The 24,597-nt window shown below is 55.6% G+C and overlaps 1 protein-coding gene across 1 annotated transcript; it reads left to right on the top strand.

The window, feature by feature from the left end:
- Nucleotides 1-323: 323 nt before the first annotated feature.
- On the top strand, nucleotides 324-23,316 carry PRDM4 (PR/SET domain 4). The gene is made up of 12 exons (XM_066590163.1): nucleotides 324-406; nucleotides 3,823-3,941; nucleotides 4,218-4,351; nucleotides 4,500-4,685; nucleotides 5,235-5,999; nucleotides 7,880-8,029; nucleotides 8,306-8,424; nucleotides 8,684-8,769; nucleotides 8,839-8,966; nucleotides 11,944-12,267; nucleotides 12,399-12,567; nucleotides 22,887-23,316. Exons 3-12 carry the CDS (start codon nucleotides 4,219-4,221, stop codon nucleotides 23,176-23,178), a joined length of 2,352 nt encoding a protein of 783 aa, XP_066446260.1. The 5' UTR covers nucleotides 324-406; nucleotides 3,823-3,941; nucleotide 4,218; the 3' UTR covers nucleotides 23,179-23,316.
- The last annotated feature ends 1,281 nt before the right edge of the window (nucleotides 23,317-24,597 follow it).

The following is a 24,597-nucleotide window of genomic DNA, read 5'->3' as shown; positions in this document are numbered from 1 at the left end:
TTAACTGGCTTCTGCCTCATTGGGTTTTGCCTTCCTCTGGATCTACATGGGGGTGACAGGCTGAACTGGATGGAGGGGGGTCAGCCCGACATACTACGTGACACAGCACAGAACATGTGATATCGTCCCCTGCCGTGACACGGTGTAATTATCGCCCACATTCTATAGCCGGGGCTCCGCCATCCCCGCTGCAGCCTCCGTCTCCATGACAACACCACAGATGCCAGAGCAGCGAGCTACACCTTGGCCCCGCCCACCCGGCTGTGGCGTGACCTCCCGGCACTCTGTGAGTGGTCGGTCCCTCGGCCTGACGTCACTTCCGTCGGCGCCATATTGGGAGTGGAGCCGAACAGAGTTGTACGGAGAGAAGGAAGAATGGCAGCGAGCGGCGCCGGGAGGGACGGGTGTGAGTACCGGCGGCCCTAGACGCGCCCCCCGCAGGCGTGCAGGGATCTCCCGGGTTATTAATGGCTGAGGTGTTATCCAAGCCGCTGTGGTGGGACTACAAGTCCCAGCATGCATTGCCTGCCATAGACTGCTGCCCTTTGTGATCTGTCAGTGCCGTGTGCCCTCAGATGGCCGGAGCCCTTATCCACCCCCAAATAACCCGTCTGTATCCGTTAGGGACATAAAGGACGGCTTGTGGGCATTACTGTGCCAACTACAGTGATGGGGACTCAGGGGGGCACAAACTTACTGGCAGGTAGCCCCTCCCACACCGCGCTGTCAGGATGATGATGATAAGTGTAATAACTGACATCCGGGGGTTACTTATAGTTTCTGTATAATCGGTCTTATTCCGGGGCTCCTGTCCCGTATCCGCCTGCGGCGAATCAGGCGTTAATCCCGCTTGTTAATCCGGCCATGTGGGCGAGACTTGTCAAAAATGTTGTCCACATGGGGCAGCGATCCGTCCGGCAAAGCCAACGCTGCGGCTCCGATTCCCAGGATGCAGCAGGTCTATTATTTATGTATGTTTTTCATTGCGCCTCTAAATGGAAGAGCATGCGGCCACGGGGGTTACAGCTGCGTATTCTTGGCGAGAATCTTGCAGTTTCCACTGAGAATATGTCCCATGGGAACCCAGCCTTATACTCCAGAGCTGCACTCACTATTCTGCTGGTGGAGTCACTGTGTACATACATTACTTATCCTGTACTGATCCTGAGTTACATCCTGTATTATACTCCAGAGCTGCACTCACTATTCTGCTGGTGGAGTCACTGTGTACATACATTACTTATCCTGTATTATACTCCAGAGCTGCACTCACTATTCTGCTGGTGGAGTCACTGTGTACATACATTACTGATCCTGTACTGCTCCTGAGTTACATCTTGTATTATACTCCAGAGCTGCACTCACTATTCTGCTGGTGTAGTCACTGTGTACATACATTACTTATCCTGTACAGCTCCTGAGTTACATCCTGTATTATACTCCAGAGCTGTACTCACTATTCTGCTGGTGGAGTCACTGTGTACATACATTACTTATCCTGTACAGCTCCTGAGTTACATCCTGTATTATACTCCAGAGCTGCACTCACTATTCTGCTGGTGGAGTCACTGTGTACATAGATTACTTATCCTGTACTGACCCTGAGTTACATCCTGTATTATACTCCAGAGCTGCACTCACTATTCTGCTGGAGGAGTCACTGTGTACATACATTACTTATCCTGTACTGACCCTGAGTTACATCCTGTATTATACCCCAGAGCTGCGCTCACTATTCTGCTGGTGGAGTCACTGTGTACATACATTACTTATCCTGTACTGCTCCTGAGTTACATCCTGTATTATACTCCAGAGCTGCACTCACTATTCTGCTGGTGGAGTCACTGTGTACATACATTACTTATCCTGTACTGATCCTGAGTTACATCCTGTATTATACTGCAGAGCTGCACTCACTATTCTGCTGGTGGAGTCACTGTGTACATACATTACTTATCCTGTACTGCTCCTGAGTTACATCCTGTATTATACTCCAGAGCTGTACTCACTATTCTGCTGGTGGAGTCACTGTGTACATACATTACTTATCCTGTACTGCTCCTGAGTTACATCCTGTATTATACTCCAGAGCTGCACTCACTATTCTGCTGGTGGAGTCACTGTGTACATACATTACTTATCCTGTACTGATCCTGAGTTCCATCCTGTATTATACTCCAGAGCTGCACTCACTATTCTGCTGGTGGAGTCACTGTGTACATACATTACTTATCCTGTACTGCTCCTGAGTTACATCCTGTATTATACTCCAGAGCTGTACTCACTATTCTGCTGGTGGAGTCACTGTGTACATATATTACTTATCCTGTACTGACCCTGAGTTACATCCTGTATTATACTCCAGAGCTGTACTCACTATTCTGCTGGTGGAGTCACTGTATACATACATTACTTATCCTGTACTGCTCCTGAGTTACATCCTGTATTATACTCAGGAGCTGCACTCACTATTCTGCTGGTGGAGTCACTGTGTACATACATTACTTATCCTGTACTGACCCTGAGTTACATCCTGTATTATACCCCAGAGCTGTACTCACTATTCTGCTGGTGGAGTCACTGTATACATACATTACTTATCCTGTACTGCTCCTGAGTTACATCCTGTATTATACTCCAGAGCTGTACTCACTATTCTGCTGGTGGAGTCACTGTGTACATACATTACTTATCCTGTACTGCTCCTGAGTTACATCCTGTATTATACTCCAGAGCTGCACTCACTATTCTGCTGGTGGAGTCGCTGTGTACATACATTACTTATCCTGTACTGCTCCTGAGTTACATCCTGTATTATACCCCAGAGCTGCACTCACTATTCTGCTGGTGGAGTCACTGTGTACATATATTACTTATCCTGTACTGACCCTGAGTTACATCCTGTATTATACTCCAGAGCTGTACTCACTATTTTGCTGGTGGAGTCACTGTATACATACATTACTTATCCTGTACTGCTCCTGAGTTACATCCTGTATTATACTCAGGAGCTGCACTCACTATTCTGCTGGTGGAGTCACTGTGTACATACATTACTTATCCTGTACTGATCCTGAGTTACATCCTGTATTATACTCCAGAGCTGCACTCACTATTCTGCTGGTGGAGTCAATGTGTACATACTTTACTTATCCTGTACTGATCCTGAGTTACATCCTGTATTATACTGCAGAGCTGCACTCACTATTCTGCTGGTGGAGTCACTGTGTACATACATTACTTATCCTGTACTGATCCTGAGTTACATCCTGTATTATACTGCAGAGCTGCACTCACTATTCTGCTGGTGGAGTCACTGTGTACATACATTACTTATCCTGTACTGCTCCTGAGTTACATCCTGTATTATACTCCAGAGCTGCACTCACTATTCTGCTGGTGGAGTCACTGTGTACATACATTACTTATCCTGTACTGCTCCTGAGTTACATCCAGTATTATACTCCAGAGCTGCACTCACTATTCTGCTGGTGGAGTCACTCTGTACAGACAATACTTATCCTGTACTGATCCCGAGTTACATCCTGTATTATACTCCAGAGCTGCACTCACTATTCTGCTGGTGGAGTCACTGTGTACATACATTACTTATCCTGTACTGACCCTGAGTTACATCCTGTATTATACTCCAGAGCTGCACTCACTATTCTGCTGGTGGAGTCACTGTGTACATACATTACTTATCCTGTATTCTCCTCCGGAGCTGCGCTCACTGATGCCTGTACTGTTGCTGTATGTATACGGTTTGTGTAGGTGATTCTGATGTACATTGGATCTGACGAGTCTCCTTCTTTCTTGCAGACACCAGGCCATGAGCAGACTTCAGCTGCCACATAGGATGGAGCGTGTGCGTGATCTGCAGCGCCCCCCTGCCTGCCCCGGGTCCAGACTTATCTGAGAATGACCATCAGCTGACGCAGGTACCGACGACACCGAGGCCGACGCTGGCTGAACGTGCTGATGTAGTTGTGAGCGATGGCCACCGGCTGATGTGTATAACCTTCCATCGGGGGCTACTGGGCCGGAGGGGGATGGATTGCCTGATGTTTTGCAGAGGGGAGGTGCCATGATGTGAGAGGGGAGAGCAGATATGTGGGCCGTGCGGTGACCACCCGGCCTCAGATGCGCCGCTCACCGCAGCTTCCTGTAGGGTTCCTGGATGTGTAATCGCGGTTTTCTGCCTTCTCTCTGCACAGAATGAATGAGCTGAATCTGAGTGCCGTGGGCATGGACCAGCTGGGCTCTTCCTCGGTTGCCAACTCCCTGCCAGTCTCCGGAGGTCATCTTGGGCTGACGGCTTCCCCGCCACACAACGCTCTTGCCACGCCAGGTCTGTAGTCCCGTGTCCCCCACATACACCAGCCAGTTATCTACTCCAGTCCCACCCAGATCTGCACTGGGGTTCTACGGAGCTCCGTGTTCTGCTGTCTTGTATTGTGGGAGATGTAGCACATCCTGTTCTTACTCCTTTTCTGTAGGGCTACCGGTGGCTATCCCGAACCTCGGGCCATCCCTCAGCTCGCTCCCCTCTGCGCTGTCAGTCATGCTTCCAATGGGAATCAGCGAGCGGGGCGTCATGTGCGGTCTACCAGAACGGAATTACACCCTTCCGCCTCCCCCCTACCCGCACCTGGAGAGCAGCTACTTCCGGCACATCCTCCCAGGTACGTATGTCACCTGGGGAATAGCTTCCCAAACTTTAACTTCCTGCCTTGTACAGTGGGCGTGTTCACATAACTCAAGCTCCGCCTCTTTACCTGCTTCGGCACTGGTCTGCCCAGTGATCGTGGCTAGAGCTTGGAGGAATCGTTTTTTTTATGTACGTCACCATTTAAAGGGGTTAGCGCCATACCTGACTGCAGGTTGCATGTGGTATTGCAGTTCATTCCTATCCAATGTAACTAAACCGCAATACCACATAGAAACTGCAAATTGGTGCGGCGCTGTTCTTGGAGGACTGCAGTCATTTTCCTTGTTCAGTACAACGCCTGCAAAGACCCGTAAAACACCGCTAAATCACTTCAGGGCTCACGATGGCCGTAACGGAAGTGCCCACTGTAATGCCCGTGGGTTGCCAATGGCATCTCTGAAGTGGGCAGTCCCTTCAGGGTCATTAATGGCTTCAGTGCGTCTTCTGCATGCAGTATGTTTTGGCGCAGCGCTCCTTGTCGTTCCCCAACAATGTCTGCCTGCTAACCTCTCCTCTTCCGCAGGCATCTTATCGTACCTGGCGGATCGCCCCCCTCCTCAGTACATTCACCCCAGTTCCTTGAACGTTGACTCTGGCGGCGGTCTTCCCGTATCCACCAATAATCCGTCTTTGGACCCGTACCAGTCTGGGGGCTCCGTAGGGCTGGAGACTGGAATAGTATCCCTGGACTCTCGCTCAGTGGGCGGACATGGCGGGCAGAGCTTACATCCCAGTGATGGCCATGAGGTGGCGCTGGATGCCGGAATGAGCATGGACAACGTTTCCCGGGTGAACAGTCCTATTACAACCGAGGAACTGACCATAGAGGGTGTGACGGGGGAGCACGGACAGATTACCAGCGTGGCACGGCCCCACGAACCCCTCACTGTGGATGCCAACTTGCCTCCCGACGCTGTGGGTCATGCCGGGGTTCTGCCGTTGCACGGTGGATCGCTGGAGCTTCCTGTGGTCATGGAGACGGAGCATCATATGGGCACCAGGTCCAGCATGTCGGAGAACTCCCTCACGGACGCCATCCACACCGTGGCCTTGAGCAGCAATCCTGTCAGCGTGGCGCTCTCTACCTCACACCAGCTCTCCTCCCTGACCGCGGTGTCTTTACACGGAAGTGGCATCACCTTGGAGCCCGTCACGGTGACCTCCATTACGCCCGATGTCTCCCTGTCCGGTGGGCACGTGGATGCCGGGAATCTGACCTTCGTGCCGTCGTCCCTCCAGCTAGACTCCAACTCTAACAAGGAGAACATGGCCACCCTGTTCACCATCTGTGAGTCCAATGTCTTCACTTGTACTCATTTATGCCCTTCTAGGTGCGCGGCGCTGCCGTCCTCCAGCGCTCCGTAGGGTCACCAGGCGGTCGGATGACCCGATCAAAGGTCGTCCCTTTTGTCATGCAGGATGGGAGGTCCGTCCTTGTCATCAGACTCCCCGCCGGGCCGTGATTTGGGGTATGTTCATACGGAGCGGGATGCTGCCGGTTTTGCCGAAGGGTTTTCTGCTGCAGATAATCTGCAGCATGTCCGCTGTGTGTGAACATACCCGTAAATCCAGAATGAGATGCTACAACATGCTGCGCTGCCTCACCCAGTGGTCTTTACCAAAGGACGGGGCTGTTTTTTAAAAAAAAAAAGCAAAAACAAAAAAAAAAACCCAAGGAGGGCTGGAGGGGCTCTTGATATACATTATATTAAAAATGAACATGCCGTAGAACTAATCCCCGCCCCTCATGTCGGCGTCCACACGGGTTTTGTGCAGATTTTTTCCACAGAGTGTGGAGATTTTCAGAATCTCTTCCATTTTGCTGCTACAGCTGCTGTGAATTCTGCAGCAAATCCACCCCGTGTAGTAAGTGACTCCCTGTAGTGGCCCACTAACCCATATACTTACCTCCTCCTTACAGTCAGCGCTGCTCCTCCTCTGCTTGGCGCTGATCACCCGGAGCACACTGACGTCAGTGTGTGACAGGAGAGGACTTAGGGGAGGAGGATCCCGTGTGCACCAGGATCGGTGTCGCTGCATGATTACCGGTGGGGAGCTGAGGCGCAGCTTTCAGCACGTGTGCCATAGGTTTGCCACCACAGACCCTCGGTCGGAGCCCCTGACTGTCGCTCACAGAGTTCAGTTTGGGAACCGCTGCTTTGAAGAGATCACTAGCCAAAGACGGCCATGGCTGATAAAGCTGTTGCCTGCGTATAGTGGCACATGCCAGAGGCTGCTGTTGGCGTATACTCCGGGAAATGGCCTGATGGATGCAAGATATGAACAGAGCCTCTGAGGGGTTTTCTGAGACTCTGATATTGACCGGCCCTTTTAGGATGGGGTCTGCCGCTCAGGACCCTCACCAGTTAGTTGTTTGAAGTGGGTGCGGCACTCAGGGATGCTGCAGCAGTGTAAGTGCTTCCCAGGCCCAGCTTCGTACATTGTGTATATTGGCTCTACCTGGTGTAGTCCCGTTCTCCTGACCGAGGCGCTGATCTGATATTTATCATTCGAGTCTTGGATAAACCATTTTAATCAAATTTGAGGGGTTTTCCCACTAAAGACATGACACCTCCAAGTCCGCCGGACCCCAGCGAGCCCAAATGTCCCATGTGGGTGGAGCGGCCGTGCACCGGTGTGACCGCTGCGCTACAATGCAATCGTCTGCCCCCTAGAAGTGACTGCAGCGGCGGTCAGCCAGGAGCGGCGGTCAGCCAGGAGCGGCGGTCAGCCAGGAGCGGCGGTCAGCCAGGAGCGCTGCTGCTGCCTTCACATGGTGTGGGGTCCCCGTAGTCGGACTCCCAGCCAGCGGACAAACATCACATGGTCTATAAAAATGTCTTTACTGAGAAAAGCCTTATAAGAAGCTAAAGTCTCTTCCCTCCACCATGAAGCGTTTCCCCCTTTGTGTCGCCGTCTTTTTGCGTTCGTTGAATGGAAACCTTCGTAGTTTAGATCCTAAAGAGGAAAATCTTTCCCGATCTTGTAGCACTGATCTCGGGTGCGAGACTTGTTAGTACTGGGATCGGATCTCTTGCGATAGCCATGTACAATGAAGGGTCCCATTCAATGACTGCAAGCAGAGATCTTATAGAGTTCTGCAACTGTTAGTTTCTCCTAAGTTTGGCTTGTACTCCATGCCTTACACTTCTCTGTCCTCGTTTGCAGGGTGCACTCTGTGTAACCGGGCGTATTCATCTGACTGCCCCGAGCACGGCCCGGTCACCTTCATACCAGACAGCCCCATCGAGAGCCGGGCACGGCTGTCCCTTCCCAAGCAGCTGGTGCTGAGACAGTCGGTGACTGGAGCAGAAGTGGGTAAGGAACTCTAATTTGGGAAGATGACAAGAATTTTACCTTGTAGAGGTCTAAAGATTCAGTCAAAAACTGGTACAGAGTACCAAATCCCCAGCAAGTGAAATGATAAAACTCTGTCTCCTTGCAGCCACCACTAGGGGGAGCTCCATATATACTATGCATACACTGCACTTACTTACAGAGCAGTATGAAGTGAGCTCCCTCTAGTGGTGGATGTACAATATATCAGGGTTGGAGCAGTTTTGGACCTCCTTGCAGGACTGTCTCTTCTTTCAGGAGTGTGGACGCAGGAGAGTATTTCTGTTCGGACCTGCTTTGGACCTTTAATAGGACAGGAGAGTCAATCTCTGGAAGTCGCCGGCTGGACGGATAAATCTGCCAATCACGTTTGGAAGGTAACTCTACACATACCTCTTGGTCCATAGAATACAAGGGTCTGGTCCTTCTAATGTTCCTAAATCGTGAACAGAACTCTGGAACTGCAGTGAAGACTGACACTTTCTCAGTAATGAAGCGGAAGGAACATGGTACAGATTGGTGTGTCACTCAGGGACTTTGGAGAGCTGGATGACCAGCCCTCTGGGTTGTGGGAGCTGCTGCAGCTGCTCTTTACTAGCCTTGTGCGTCTCCAATCCTGTCCTCTAATTCTTGCAGATTTACAGCAACAACGTGATGGAATTCTGCATCATCACGACCGACGAGAATGAATGTAACTGGATGATGTTCGTGCGGAAGGCGAGGTACGTGGTGCCGCCCCTCACTTGGCGCCGCCTTCTCCATCGCTGTTTTATAACCTCCTTTGTCTTCAGGAATCCGGATGAGCAGAATCTGGTTGCGTATCCTCATGACGGGAAGATCTACTTCTACACCACCAGGGACATCCCAGCACAGGAGGAGCTGCTGTTCTATTACAGCCGGGACTACGCTCAGCAGATGGGTAAGGGCTCCTCAGGGTGGGGCTGATGGGGGTGACCCCAGTAATTGAGGGGCACCAAGTTGGCCTAGTTAGGCTTACAGGTCATGCAATGCTCCCTGGGAAAGCGGTATGCGAACTACCTCTTCCAGGAAGAAGGAATACTTTCTAGTGCCCCCTGGTGGAAGGCAGCTACCCTGCACGTCTCCCTAGGATAACCAGGATCTCTGAGGCCAGACTGTCTGGCAGGTCCTGCACAACTAAACTGCAGCCAGTGGCAGAAGAGTTTGTGGTCAGATTGCGCACCCGTTGGGGCACTGGAGGTGAGTGTCCTTGGGGTGAGGTGAGGACGCCCAGCAGCACACGGCTGTTCTGGATATCTTCCCTCACCAGTTCTGACTCCTATCAGCTACCCTATTGTTCAGTATCTAACCCAGTGTTTCCCAACCTCCAGCCTCGGGGCATCTCTACCAACGTCCAAAATGAAGCCATGTGCCCGTGTCACCGCCCCTAACAGCCATGTGCAATCCTCACAATAATGTGCTGCCTCACTGCCCCTCTCCAAAAAACAACGGGGTCCTCACAACTCATTGGCGGACGGGGCAGCGCGTCGGGCCAGCACGTCATTGGAGGACAGCCCGGCGCGCCGGGCCAGCACATAATTGGTGGACAGCCCGGCATGCAGAAGGTCTGTGCTGAACTTCCACCCGTTGTGGTCTCCCGTCATTGGTTAGGATAGAAGAGGGCTGATTTATGCCCAACCTGAGAACCACAGCACCCGGTTGGGAATCGCTCCTCTAACCCATTAACCCGTTCCCGCTGCAGGGTGTAAGTTTACGTCCTGGCAGCCTGGTACTTCCCGCAACAGGACGTAAACTTACGTCCTGGAGATAGCGCAGGATCATATATGATCCTGCGCTATCTCGCAGCGGGAGCCAGCTGTCAGTCACAGCTGGCGTCCCGCTGCAACAGCGTGGGGGCATCGGAGATGCGCCCCCCCCCCCCCCCCCGCTGTTAACCCCTTCCCTGCCGTGATCTAAGTAGATCGCGGCAGGGAAAGAGTTCACAGAGGGAGCGCGCTCCCTCTGTGTCTCCGGCCGGAACTCGCGATGTCAGCGCGAGAGCCCGGCCTGTCACCATGGCAACAGGACGCCAGACACTGGCGCCCTGTATTGCCTATGCCTATGATCGCTGTATAAGCGATAAGGCATGGCAGAGCAGCAGCTCTGCCATGCCTTATGACAGCGATCATCAGTACAGTGTAATGTAAAAAACCATTTAATGCTTTTTCTCAGATTAGCGTAAAAAAAATAAATAAAACCCCACATATTTGGTATTGTCGCGTCCGTAACGACGCGTACAATAAGTTGCACATGCTTTTGACTGTGCACCGAAAAAAAACGCTAAAAAACTGAGGCAAAAATGCTAATATTTAGCATTTTGCCTCACTAAAAACGCGATAAAAGTGATCAAAAAAGCCGTATGTACCCCAAAATGGTACCAGTAAAAACTACAGCTCGTCTAGCAAAAAATAAGCCCTCATAGAGCTCCGTACATCAAAAAATAAAAAAGTTATAGGACGTTGAATGCAGCGATTTAGAATAGAAAAAAGATTTAAAAAAAAAAAGGGGTTTTTATTGCAGAAAAGTGGGAAAACCTAAAAAAAGTAAGAATTTTGGTATCGTTGTAACTGTACCGGTCCGCAGAAAAAATGGAATGTCTCATTTATGCTGCATGATTAACACTAAAAAAAAAAAAAAACTATGGCAGAATTGATGCGTTTTCTCTCCCTGCTATCATAAAAAAAAAAAAAAAGTTTTACAATATGGTCTGTGTACCCAAAATTGGCACCGATTTTAAAAACTACAGCTCGCCACGCAAAAAACAAGCCCTCATACAGCCGCGTCGACGGAAAAGTAAAAAAGTTATGGCTTTTGATAAATGGAGAAGAAAATCCGCCAAAAATTGTTGCGTCCTTAAGCCCAAAATAGGCCGAGTCATGAAGGGGTTAAAGTGCCTTGACACATGAATAGTCCTATTTAGTTTCAAGGCTCTCACTGTTACATAGCAGCTACCACTAGGTGGCGCTACAGTGAGGCTCTTCCTTCTAGAGCAGAGCTAATTTGCATACTACTTTCCCCAAGACTCTCTGCACTAGTTGGATCTCCACAAGGATGCAACGTAGCAAGAACCGCACTACACCGTCACTTCCTGTCTTTGGGTTTCTTTAAGGAGTAACGTATGACCTTTTTGATCCGGGCGTTTAAAGGTGAGCGAACGGGGAGCCATGTTTCATGCTTGCTGGATGCCCCATTCCAGCACCCATGCCCACAAGAACTTGGCGCTTGCCATCAGCTTAACCCTTTCTGTGTGTGCTTCTCCCATTATGTCTATAGGAGGTACGCGCACGAGTAAAGCTGCTGGCGGGCACCGACCTTACTGGAACAGGAAACCCAGCGAATATGAAACGCAACTCCCCGGTCCTCCACCCTTTGAGCCCCATACCCTGGCTTACAGCCCTTAAAGGTGATGACTGGTTCCCTTAAAGCGGATCCATGTATGACATTCCACAGGCGACTTCTGCCCATTCACAAGGGCTAAATCTGTGGTAGACCTACAGGGCTTAACGTGCGATGTACCGGCACAATCTGACTGCGCTCCAGTGTGTGGGATCTGGCGACAAGAACCCTTCCATGTGCTTTATTAAATTCCACAACTAAGAAAGAATAGAGGGGCGCAAGATGGTAATTCCCAGAGACCCCCATCTAAGGAATACGGACCACATAGTCGGTTGCTCATTGCTCATTGATTGTCCTGCCCAAATGGGGAGCTGCTAACCTGGCCTCTCTGAACTGCATGTTTAGCCAGTGTGTAATGCCACATTTAGCCAGTAGTGGCCGCCGCTTCCTCCACTGGTGCGAGCTTATTGCAGATGGTTTGGACTCCCAATGAGTCTTCATGATGGGGGCAACGACTTACCTCTAACCATTCCTTGTGTCAGGCTTACCGGAGCAGCCGGAGGTGCTGCTGTGTCACTGTGGGAAGGAGTGCGTGTCCTATGCGGAGTTCAAGTCCCACCTGAGCAGCCACATTAACAGCCACCTCCCCAGCGTGTCCCTGAGCAGCGAGGACACCGACCAACCGGTTACACCCAGCAAAGAGCGCAAGTGGAAGTGCACGGTGTGCCCGCGCTCCTTCTCATCCTCCTCCAAGCTGAACGTGCACTACATGGGCCACATGGGCATGAAGCCACACAAGTGCGAGTTCTGCAGCAAGGCATTCAGTGATCCCAGCAACCTGCGCACTCATCTCTGGATCCACACAGGTAAGCCCCACCCACTGCGCCGCACGCTGAAGAAGCTTCCTATTCAGTGACAGCAAGCAGAAATCCTGAAAATGACAAGGAATAGGAAGGAGGTCTAGTAGAAGGTTACAAATGCTTCTTTTCCCCCTCAGGCCAGAAGAATCATCGCTGCGTGCTCTGCGGTAAGTCCTTTACCCAGAAGGCTCACCTGGCCTCGCACATGGTGACCCACACAGGGGAGAAGAACCTAAAATGTGACTTCTGCGAGAAAATGTTCATGAGGAGGCAGGACCTGAAGCAGCACATCCTCACGCACACGCGGTGAGTCGCCACTAGGTGGCATCCAGGGAATGTAAAGCGGTGTAATGTGTTAATTTAAAGCTGTAGTCCTCGAGACCCGGGGCAACTTACTAAAGGCTGCCGATCTTATGGGGGTCCCTTAGCAGCGTACCGGAGAAAGAAGGGGCGGATGAGTCTGGGTGCTGAAATGAAGGTGCTGCGCCCCGCTGGCTGGCGGCAGCTACAGACTGACGGATGTCTATAGACATCTATGCATCAGCGGTCAGGAGCCGATGACTGTGAAAGCTGAAGGGGCGCAGCTGGACTCCCCTCATTTCAGCAATCTGGGGGTGTCTGCCCCCAAACCTCCACTGATCACATCTTTTGACCTGTTATGGGGCGAGGGAGCGCTGTGTGGCATCCTGGGTCTCTTATTCCGGTGCCCCCGCCGCACCCAGCGGGACTCTGCAGTGGGCTTTGTGTGCGCTCTCCTATACATCTCGATGGCAGAGTACACACTGCCAAGCCCATGGGGCACGGGGGGCGTGTGCGTGTGCAGGACCCTGGGGTCCCAGTCTCCATGTTTGAGCCCCATCAGTTTATGGGGTTCACATTTGATGACCGATTCCCCATTAAGCTTTTATAAGCTACGCATCCGGTATACAGTAAGGCGCGCTTCATCCTCGTTACCTGATAGAGTGGGGCCTCCTCCCTGGCGCAGCGTACTCAGGGCAGAGCCGCATAGACTTTACTTTATAAGCCAAGGTTCTTGTGTAGAAAAGTCCCAGTTTTGGCACATGTGCCGAAATAGTGACTTTGTGAACCGTGGGCGGAGCCTATCCAGGCAACCGGTTAAATTTGTCCTAGTTTACGCCACTATCATATGTTGGAGTCGGACCGGACCCTTCAGTCAGGGGCACGGCGGTCCGGCCAGATGGGACCTGCAGTAAAGGGATCGGCCGATTACCCCCAGTGTTGATCTGCAAGGAGGCAAAATAAAAACCCAAATGAGATGGAAACCAATTTTCCTGCATTAAAGGGGTTGTCCCGCGGCAGCAAGTGGGTCTATACACTTCTGTATGGCCACATTAATGCACTTTGTAATGTACATTGTGCATTAATTATGAGCCATACAGAAGTTATAAGAAGTTATTCACTTACCTGTTCCGTTGCTAGCGTCCTCGTTTCCATGGAGCCGACTAATTTTCGGCGTCTAATGGCCAAATTAGACGCGCTTGCGCAGTCCGGGTCTTCTTCTTATCTCAATGGGGCTCCGTGTAGCTCCGCCCCCGTCACGTGCCGATTCCAGCCAATCAGGAGGCTGGAATCGGCAATGGACCGCACAGAAGCCCTGCGGTCCACCGAGGGAGAAGATCCCGGCGGCCATCTTCAACCGGTAAGTAAGAAGTCACCGGAGCGCGGGGATTCAGGTAAGCGCTGTGCGGTTTTTTTTTTTTTTTTAAGTCCCTGCATCGGGGTTGTCTCGCGCCGAACGGGGGGGTTGAAAAAAAAAAAAACCCGTTTCGGCGTGGGACAACCCCTTTAAGGGAAAAATTTCCTTCCAGGCTTCAGTCTGGCAATCAGAATAATTCTGAAGTCATCAGTGATATTGTAACACTCAGCAGAGGCTTCCAGGCCCCTCATACTCTATTAGTGAGATGATGGAGATCTCTGTACTGACCCCTGATATATCTATACATAGTTATTAGAGCGCCCCCTTGTTACTGTCCTGGGTATAATAGATGATGGGAGAGATCTCTGTACTGACCCCTGATATATCTATACATAATTATTAGAGCGCCTCCTTGTTACAGTCCTGGGTATAATAGATGATGGGAGAGATCTCTGTACTGACCCCTGATATATCTATACATAATTATTAGAGCGCCCCCTTGTTACAATCCTGGGTATAATAGATGATGGGAGAGATCTCTGTACTGTGCCCTGATATATTATACATAATTATTAGAGCGCCCCCTTGTTACAATCCTGGGTATAATAGATGATGGGAGAGATCTCTGTACTGTGCCCTGATATATTATATAGTTATTAGAGCGCCCCCTTGTTACAGTCCTGGGTATAATAGATGATAGGAGAGATCTCTGTACTGACCCCTGATATATCTATACATAGTTATTAGAGCGCCCCCTTGTTACAGTCCTGGGTATAATAGATGATGGGAGAGATCTCTGTACTGACCCCTGATATATCTATACATAGTTATTAGAGCACCCCCTTGTTACAGTCGTGGGTATAATAGATGATGGGAGAGATCTCTGTACTGTCCCCTGATATATCTATACATAGTTATTAGAGCGCCCCCCTGTTACAGTCGTGGGTATAATAGATGATGGGAGAGATCTCTGTACTGACCCCTGATATATCTATACATAGTTATTAGAGCGCCCCCTTGTTACAGTCCTGGGTATAAATAGATGATGGGAGAGATCTCTGTACTGACCCCTGATATATGTATACATAGTTATTAGAGCGCCCCCTTGTTACAGTCCGGGGTATAATAGATGATGGGAGAGATCTCTGTACTGACCCTGATATATTATACATAGTTATTAGAGCGCCCCCTTGTTACAGTCCTGCGTATAATAGATGGTAGGAGATCTCTCTGTACTGACCCCTGATATATCTATACAGAGATCCCTTTCATCATCTCTTATACCGTCACGGCCGTGGGCATGAGCCCTTTATGTGCTGATCAGCGTCCAGGCATGCCATGTCCTGCTGGGATTCCCCTCCTGTCCTTATCACATGCAGCCCTGGTTGGAAGGGGAATCCCAGCACCACAGTGTTCCAGGAAGTGGCTGAGCGCATTCTGTAGTTGGGAGTGAGATAGGAAGCAGGTTACTCAACAATGACCTTCCTTTGCTCTGAGCACCCACTTCAGTAGCTGACCCTTGTGCTCTCGCGCCCTCCCCCGCTTCAGTAGCTGACCCTTGTGCTCTCGCGCCCTCCCCCGCTTCAGTAGCTGACCCTTGTGCTCTCGCGCCCTCCCCCGCTTCAGTAGCTGACCCTTGTGCTCTCGCGCCCTCCCCCGCTTCAGTAGCTGACCCTTGTGCTCTCGCGCCCTCCCCCGCTTCAGTAGCTGACCCTTGTGCTCTCGCGCCCTCCCCCGCTTCAGTAGCTGACCCTTGTGCTCTCGCGCCCTCCCCCGCTTCAGTAGCTGACCCTTGTGCTCTCGCGCCCTCCCCCGCTTCAGTAGCTGACCCTTGTGCTCTCGCGCCCTCCCCCGCTTCAGTAGCTGACCCTTGTGCTCTCGCGCCTCCCCCCCCCACCCCCTTCCTTCAGTTGCTGACCCTTGTGCTCCCGCGCCTCCCCCCCCTTCCTTCAGTTGCTGACCCTTGTGCTCCCGCGCCTCCCCCCCCTTCAGTTGCTGACCCTTGTGCTCTCACGCCTCCACCCCCCTTCCTTCAGTTGCTGACCCTTGTGCTCTCGCGCCTCCCCCCCCTTCCTTCAGTTGCTGACCCTTGTGCTCTCGCGCCTCCCCCCCCCTTCCTTCAGTTGCTGACCCTTGTGCTCTCGCGCCCCCCCCTTCAGTTGCTGACCCTTGTGCTCTCGCGCCCCCCCCTTCAGTTGCTGACCCTTGTGCTCTCGCGCCCCCCCCCCTTCAGTTGCTGACCCTTGTGCTCTCGCGCCCCCCCCTTCAGTTGCTGACCCTTGTGCTCTCGCGCCCCCCGCTTCAGTTGCTGACCCTTGTGCTCTCGCGCCCCCCCCTTCAGTTGCTGACCCTTGTGCTCTCGCACCCCCCCTTCAGTTGCTGACCCTTGTGCTCTCGCGCCCCCCCTTCAGTTGCTGACCCTTGTGCTCTCGCGCCCCCCCTTCAGTTGCTGACCCTTGTGCTCTCGCGCCCCCCCTTCAGTTGCTGACCCTTGTGCTCTCGCGCCCCCCCCTTCAGTTGCTGACCCTTGTGCTCTCGCGCCCCCCCTTCAGTTGCTAACCCTTGTGCTCTCGCGCCCCCCCCTTCAGTTGCTGACCCTTGTGCGCTCTCGTGCCCCCCCCTTCAGTTGCTGACCCTTGTGCGCTCTCGCGCCCCCCCCTTCAGTTGCTGACCCTTGTGCGCTCTCGCGCCCCCCCTTCAGTTGCTGACCCTTGTGCGCTCTCGCGCCCCCCCTTCAGTTGCTGACCCTTGTGCGCTCTCGCGCCCCCCCCTTCAGTTGCTGACCCTTGTGCTCTCGCGCCCCCCCTTCAGTAGCTGACCCTTGTGCTCTCGCGCCCCCCCTTCAGTTGCTGACCCTTGTGCTCTCGTGCCCCCCTTCAGTTGCTGACCCTTGTGCTCTCGCGCCCCCCCCTTCAGTTGCTGACCCTTGTGCTCTCGTGCCTCCCCCCCCCCTTCAGTTGCTGACCCTTGTGCTCTCGCGCCCCCCCTTCAGTTGCTGACCCTTGTGCTCTCGCGCCCCCCCCTTCAGTTGCTGACCCTTGTGCTCTCGCGCCCCCCCCTTCAGTTGCTGACCCTTGTGCTCTCGCGCCCCCCCCTTCAGTTGCTGACCCTTGTGCTCTCGCGCCCCCCCCTTCAGTTGCTGACCCTTGTGCTCTCGCGCCCCCCCCTTCAGTTGCTGACCCTTGTGCTCTCGCGCCCCCCCTTCAGTTCCTGCCCCTTGTGCTCTCGCGCCCCCCCCCCCTTCAGTTGCTGACCCTTGTGCTCTCGCGCCCTCCCCCCTTCAGTTGCTGACCCTTGTGCTCTCGCGCCCTCCCCCCTTCAGTTGCTGACCCTTGTGCTCTCGCGCCCTCCCCCCTTCAGTTGCTGACCCTTGTGCTCTCGCGCCCTCCCCCCTTCAGTTGCTGACCCTTGTGCTCTCGCGCCCTCCCCCCTTCCGTTGCTGACCCTTGTGCGCTCTCGTGCCCCCCCCTTCAGTTGCTGACCCTTGTGCGCTCTCGCGCCCCCCCTTCAGTTGCTGACCCTTGTGCGCTCTCGCGCCCCCCCTTCAGTTGCTGACCCTTGTGCGCTCTCGCGCCCCCCCTTCAGTTGCTGACCCTTGTGCGCTCTCGCGCCCCCCCTTCAGTTGCTGACCCTTGTGCGCTCTCGCGCCCCCCCCTTCAGTTGCTGACCCTTGTGCTCTCGCGCCCCCCCTTCAGTAGCTGACCCTTGTGCTCTCGCGCCCCCCCTTCAGTTGCTGACCCTTGTGCTCTCGTGCCCCCCTTCAGTTGCTGACCCTTGTGCTCTCGCGCCCCCCCCTTCAGTTGCTGACCCTTGTGCTCTCGCGCCCCCCCTTCAGTTGCTGACCCTTGTGCTCTCGCGCCCCCCCTTCAGTTGCTGACCCTTGTGCTCTCGCGCCTCCCCCCCCCCTTCCTTCAGTTGCTGACCCTTGTGCTCTCGCGCCTCTTCCCCCCCCCCCCCCACCCTTCAGTTGCTGACCCTTGTGCTCTCGTGCCCTCCACCCCCCCCCTTCCGTTGCTGACCCTTGTGCTCTCGCGCCTCCCCCCCCCTTCCTTCAGTTGCTGACCCTTGTGCTCTTGCGCCCCCCCCCTTCAGTTGCTGACCCTTGTGCTTTCGTGCCTCTTCCCCCCCCCCCCTTCCGTTGCTGACCCTTGTGCTCTTGTGCCCTCCACCCCCCCCTTCCGTTGCTGACCCTTGTGCTCTCGCGCCTCCCCCCCCCTTCCTTCAGTTGCTGACCCTTGTGCTCTTGCGCCTCCCCCCCCCCTTCCTTCAGTTGCTGACCCTTGTGCTCTTGCGCCCCCCCCTTCAGTTGCTGACCCTTGTGCTTTCGTGCCTCTTCCCCCCCCCCCCCCCTTCAGTTGCTGACCCTTGTGCTCTCGCGCCCCCCTCTTCAGTTGCTGCCCCTTGTGCTCTCGCGCCCCCCCTTCAGTTGCTGACCCTTGTGCTCTCGCGCCCTCCCCCCTTCCGTTGCTGACCCTTGTGCTCTCGCGCCCCCCCCCTTCCGTTGCTGACCCTTGTGCTCTCTCGCGCCCCCCCCCCTTCCGTTGCTGACCCTTGTGCTCTCTCGCGCCCCCCCTTCAGTTGCTGACCCTTGTGCGCTCTCGCGCCCCCCCTTCAGTTGCTGACCCTTGTGCGCTCTCGCGCCCCCCCCTTCAGTTGCTGACCCTTGTGCGCTCTCGCGCCCCCCCTTCAGTTGCTGACCCTTGTGCGCTCTCGCGCCCCCCCTTCAGTTGCTGACCCTTGTGCTCTCGCGCCCCCCCCTTCAGTTGCTGACCCTTGTGCTCTCGCGCCCCCCCCTTCAGTTGCTGACCCTTGTGCTCTCGCGCCCCCCCCCTTCAGTTGCTGACCCTTGTGCTCTCGCGCCCCCCCCCTTCAGTTGCTGACCCTTGTGCTCTCGCGCCCCCCCCCTTCAGTTGCTGACCCTTGTGCTCTCGCGCCCCCCCCCTTCAGTTGCTGACCCTTGTGCTCTCGCGCCCCCCCTTCAGTTGCTGACCCTTGTGCTCTCGCGCCCCCCCCTTCAGTTGCTGACCCTTGTGCTCTCGCGCCCCCCCCCTTCAGTTGCTGACCCTTGTGTTCTCGCGCCCCCCCCTTCAGTTGCTGACCCTTGTGCTCTCGCGCCCCCCCCCCTTCAGTTGTTGACCCTTGTGCTCTCGCGCCTCCCCCCCCACCCTTCCGTTGCTGACCCTTGTGCTCTCGCGCCTCCCCCCCTTCCTTCAGTTGCTGACCCTTGTGCTCTTGCGCCCCCCCCTTCAGTTGCTGACCCTTGTGCTTTCGTGCCTCTTCCCCCCCCCCCCCTTCCGTTGCTGACCCTTGTGCCCTCCACCCCCCCCCCTTCCGTTGCTGACCCTTGTGCTCTCGCGCCTCCCCCCCCCTTCCTTCAGTTGCTGACCCTTGTGCTCTTGCGCCCCCCCCCCTTCAGTTGCTGACCCTTGTGCTTTCGTGCCTCTTCCCCCCCCCCCCCTTCAGTTGCTGCCCCTTGTGCTCTCGCGCCCCCCTTTCAGTTGCTGCCCCTTGTGCTCTCGCGCCCCCCATTCAGTTGCTGCCCCTTGTGCTCTCGCGCCCCCCCTTCAGTTCCTGCCCCTTGTGCTCTCGCGCCCCCCCTTCAGTTGCTGACCCTTGTGCTCTCGCGCCCCCCCCTTCAGTTGCTGACCCTTGTGCTCTCGCGCCCCCCCCCTTCAGTTGCTGACCCTTGTGCTCTCGCGCCCTCCCCCCTTCAGTTGCTGACCCTTGTGCTCTCGCGCCCCCCCCTTCAGTTGCTGACCCTTGTGCGCTCTCGCGCCCCCCCCTTCAGTTGCTGACCCTTGTGCGCTCTCGCGCCCCCCCCTTCAGTTGCTGACCCTTGTGCGCTCTCGCGCCCCCCCTTCAGTTGCTGACCCTTGTGCGCTCTCGCGCCCCCCCTTCAGTTGCTGACCCTTGTGCGCTCTCGCGCCCCCCCTTCAGTTGCTGACCCTTGTGCGCTCTCGCGCCCCCCCTTCAGTTGCTGACCCTTGTGCGCTCTCGCGCCCCCCCCTTCAGTTGCTGACCCTTGTGCGCTCTCGCGCCCCCCCTTCAGTTGCTGACCCTTGTGCGCTCTCGCGCCCCCCCCTTCAGTTGCTGACCCTTGTGCGCTCTCGCGCCCCCCCTTCAGTTGCTGACCCTTGTGCGCTCTCGCGCCCCCCCCTTCAGTTGCTGACCCTTGTGCGCTCTCGCGCCCCCCCTTTAGTTGCTGACCCTTGTGCGCTCTCGCGCCCCCCCTTTAGTTGCTGACCCTTGTGCGCTCTCGCGCCCCCCCCCTTCAGTTGCTGACCCTTGTGCGCTCTCGCGCCCCCCCTTCAGTTGCTGACCCTTGTGCGCTCTCGCGCCCCCCCCTTCAGTTGCTGACCCTTGTGCGCTCTCGCGCCCCCCCCCTTCAGTTGCTGACCCTTGTGCGCTCTCGCGCCCCCCCTTCAGTTGCTGACCCTTGTGCGCTCTCGCGCCCCCCCTTCAGTTGCTGACCCTTGTGCGCTCTCGCGCCCCCCCTTTAGTTGCTGACCCTTGTGCGCTCTCGCGCCCCCCCTTCAGTTGCTGACCCTTGTGCGCTCTCGCGCCCCCCCTTCAGTTGCTGACCCTTGTGCGCTCTCGCGCCCCCCCCTTCAGTTGCTGACCCTTGTGCGCTCTCGCGCCCCCCCTTCAGTTGCTGACCCTTGTGCGCTCTCGCGCCCCCCCCTTCAGTTGCTGACCCTTGTGCGCTCTCGCGCCCCCCCCCTTCAGTTGCTGACCCTTGTGCGCTCTCGCGCCCCCCCCTTCAGTTGCTGACCCTTGTGCGCTCTCGCGCCCCCCCCCCTTCAGTTGCTGACCCTTGTGCTCTCGCGCCCCCCCCTTCAGTTGCTGACCCTTGTGTTCTCGCGACCCCCCCCCCCTTCAGTTGCTGACCCTTGTGTTCTCGCGACCCCCCCCCTTCAGTTGCTGACCCTTGTGTTCTCGCGACCCCCCCCTTCAGTTGCTGACCCTTGTGTTCTCACGACCCCCCCCCTTCAGTTGCTGACCCTTGTGCGCTCTCGCGCCCCCCCTTCAGTTGCTGACCCTTGTGCGCTCTCGCACCCCCCCTTCAGTTGCTGACCCTTGTGCTCTCGCGCCCCCCCCCTTCAGTTGCTGACCCTTGTGCTCTCGCGCCCCCCCCCTTCAGTTGCTGACCCTTGTGCGCTCTCGCGCCCCCCCCTTCAGTTGCTGACCCTTGTGCGCTCGCGCCCCCCCCTTCAGTTGCTGACCCTTGTGCGCTCGCGCCCCCCCCTTCAGTTGCTGACCCTTGTGCTCTCGCCCCCCCCCCTTCAGTTGCTGACCCTTGTGCTCTCGCGCCCCCCCCCCTTCAGTTGCTGACCCTTGTGCTCTCGCGCCCCCCCCCCTTCAGTTGCTGACCCTTGTGCTCTCGCGCCCCCCCCCCTTCAGTTGCTGACCCTTGTGCTCTCGCGCCCCCCCCTTCAGTTGCTGACCCTTGTGCTCTTGCGCCCCTCCCTTCAGTTGCTGACCCTTGTGCTTTCGTGCCTCTTCCCCCCCTCCCCCCCCTTCCGTTGCTGACCCTTGTGCTCTCGTGCCCTCCACCCCCCCCTTCCGTTGCTGACCCTTGTGCTCTCGCGCCTCCCCGCCCCTTCCTTCAGTTGCTGACCCTTGTGCTCTTGCGCCCCCCCCTTCAGTTGCTGACCCTTGTGCTTTCGTGCCTCTTCCCCCCCCCCCCCCCACCCCTTCAGTTGCTGCCCCTTGTGCTCTCGCGCCCCCCCTTCAGTTGCTGCCCCTTGTGCTCTCGCGCCCCCCCTTCAGTTGCTGCCCCTTGTGCTCTCGCGCCCCCCCTTCAGTTGCTGCCCCTTGTGCTCTCGCGCCCCCCCTTCAGTTGCTGACCCTTGTGCTCTCGCGCCCCCCCCCTTCAGTTGCTGACCCTTGTGCTCTTGCGCCCCCCCCTTCAGTTGCTGACCCTTGTGCTCTTGCGCCCCCCCCCTTCAGTTGCTGAACCTTGTGCTCTCGCGCCCTCCCCCCTTCAGTTGCTGACCCTTGTGCTCTTGCGCCCCCCCCCTTCCGTTGCTGACCCTTGTGCTCTCTCTCGCCCCCCCTTCAGTTGCTGACCCTTGTGCGCTCTCGCGCCCCCCCCCTTCAGTTGCTGACCCTTGTGCTCTCTCGCACCCCCCCTTCAGTTGCTGACCCTTGTGCTCTCTCGCACCCCCCCTTCAGTTGCTGACCCTTGTGCTCTCTCGCGCCCCCCCTTCAGTTGCTGACCCTTGTGCGCTCTCGCGCCCCCCTTCAGTTGCTGACCCTTGTGCGCTCTCGCGCCCCCCCTTCAGTTGCTGACCCTTGTGCTCTCGCGCCCCCCCTTCAGTTGCTGACCCTTGTGCTCTCGCGCCCCCCCCCCTTCAGTTGCTGACCATTGTGCTCTCGCGCCCCCCCCTTCAGTTGCTGACCCTTGTGCTCTCGCGCCCCCCCCTTCAGTTGCTGACCCTTGTGCTCTCGCGCCCCCCCCTCAGTTGCTGACCCTTGTGCTCTCGCGCCCCCTCCCCCTTCAGTTGCTGACCCTTGTGCTCTCGCGCCCCCTCCCCCTTCAGTTGCTGACCCTTGTGCTCTCGCGCCCCCTCCCCCTTCAGTTGCTGACCCTTGTGCTCTCGCGCCCCCTCCCCCTTCAGTTGCTGACCCTTGTGCTCTCGCGCCCCCCCCCTTCAGTTGCTGACCCTTGTGCTCTCGCGCCCCCCCCCCCCACCCTTCCTTCAGTTGCTGACCCTTGTGCTCTTGCGCCCCCCCCCCTTCAGTTGCTGACCCTTGTGCTTTCGTGCCTCTTCCCCCCCCCCCCCCCTTCCGTTGCTGACCCTTGTGCTCTCGTGCCCTCCACCCCCCCCCTTCCGTTGCTGACCCTTGTGCTCTCGCGCTTCCCCCCCCCCCCCCCTTCCGTTGCTGACCCTTGTGCTCTTGCGCCCCCACCCCCACCCCCCCTTCCTTCAGTTGCTGACCCTTGTGCTCTCTCCCCTCCCAATAGAGAACGACAAATCAAGTGTCCAAAATGTGACAAGCACTTCTCCCGGACCAACCATCTCAAGAAACACCTCAACTCTCACTTGGGCAAGAGAGACTATGTGTGTGAGAAGTGCTCGAAGGCTTTCCTCACCAAGTACCACCTCACCCGACACCTCAAGATCTGCAAAGGTCCCAGCGCGGCCACGCTTACCGACCAAGACGAGGAGGAAGAGGAGGAGTCTGAAGAGGAAGAGTTACTGAGCGCGGACTGTACGGTGTTCAGTACGGATACACATCTGACGGCGCACACGTGACGCTAGCACTATTTATTTTATTTATTGCGTGTGCAATAATGCCTCCGAGCGCGTCACAATGGCAATGAACTCTGACTGGGCTGGATGTGTATATACCAAGGTGTCCGTGTATAAATAAACCAAATGTAAAGTCCTGTGCGCCCGCCGTGACTGCGACACTTATTATTTTTGGGAGCTGCAGCTCCGCTGCAGGCTGATGTGTCACCGGAGCAACGGCCCTCATCTAAATGCTGTTAAGAAATGTATGGATTAAGGACCGGTAGTCTTTTTTCTGGAGTCATCACGACATTCCCATTACATATGGCAGTTGCCCTCTGACCTCAGTAGGGACAGGAAGAGCCCTTGAAGCCCCCCCACCTCAGTGACTTTCCGATTATCACGGTGGGCAAGGTTTACTGAACCGAAATGCTTCTTTTATTCAGTCATATTTTACACTGGTAAAAGAACATAAATATTCTATGAGAGGGAACTATGGGGTGGCGTGATGACCCCCGGGAAAAGGACTACCGGTAAGTCATCCGTTCATAACTATGGGCCGGCGTGATGACCTCTGGGAAAAGGACTACCGGTAAGTCATCCGTTCATAACTATGGGGTGGCGTGATGACCCCGGGGAAAGGACTACCGGTAAGTCATCCGTTCATAACTATGGGCCGGCGTGATGACCTCTGGGAAAAGGACTACCGGTAAGTCATCCGTTCATAACTATGGGGCGGCGTGATGACCCCCGGGGAAAGGACTACCGGTAAGTCATCCGTTCATAACTTTGGGGTGGCGTGATGACCCCGGGGAAAAGGACTACCGGTAAGTCATCCGTTCATAACTATGGGCCGGCGTGATGACCCCCGGGAAAAGGACTACCGGTAAGTCATCCGTTCATAACTATGGGGTGGCGTGATGACCCCTGGGAAAAGGACTACCGCCGGTAAGTCATCCGTTCATAACTATGGGCCGGCGTGATGACCCCTGGGAAAAGGACTACCGGTAAGTCATCCGTTCATAACTATGGGCCGGCGTGATGACCCCCGGGAAAAGGACTACCGGTAAGTCATCCGTTCATAACTTTGGGGTGGCGTGATGACCCCGGGGAAAAGGACTACCGGTAAGTCATCCGTTCATAACTATGGGCCGGCGTGATGACCCCGGGGAAAAGGACTACCGGTAAGTCATCCGTTCATAACTATGGGGTGGCGTGATGACCCCTGGGAAAAGGACTACCGCCGGTAAGTCATCCGTTCATAACTATGGGCCGGCGTGATGACCCCTGGGAAAAGGACTACCGGTAAGTCATCCGTTCATAACTATGGGGTGGCGTGATGACCCCTGGGAAAAGGACTACCGCCGGTAAGTCATCCGTTCATAACTATGGGCCGGCGTGATGACCCCTGGGAAAAGGACTACCGGTAAGTCATCCGTTCAT

Source organism: Eleutherodactylus coqui, chromosome 2 (assembly GCF_035609145.1).
Source record: "Eleutherodactylus coqui strain aEleCoq1 chromosome 2, aEleCoq1.hap1, whole genome shotgun sequence".
NCBI lineage: Eukaryota > Metazoa > Chordata > Amphibia > Anura > Eleutherodactylidae > Eleutherodactylus > Eleutherodactylus coqui.
The sequence above is the reverse complement of the archived record's forward strand: the minus strand, read 5'-3'. Positions and strand labels throughout refer to the sequence as shown.

Bases quoted from the DNA above. Each gene is read 5' to 3' on its own strand.
- PRDM4 (XM_066590163.1), top strand. From the start codon at position 4,219: ATGAATGAGCTGAATCTGAGTGCCGTGGGCATGGACCAGCTGGGCTCT. The intron at 4,686-5,234 runs GTACGTATGTCA...CCTCTTCCGCAG, and splicing joins CTTCCGGCACATCCTCCCAG to GCATCTTATCGTACCTGGCG. The intron at 8,967-11,943 runs GTAAGGGCTCCT...TCCTTGTGTCAG, and splicing joins GGACTACGCTCAGCAGATGG to GCTTACCGGAGCAGCCGGAG.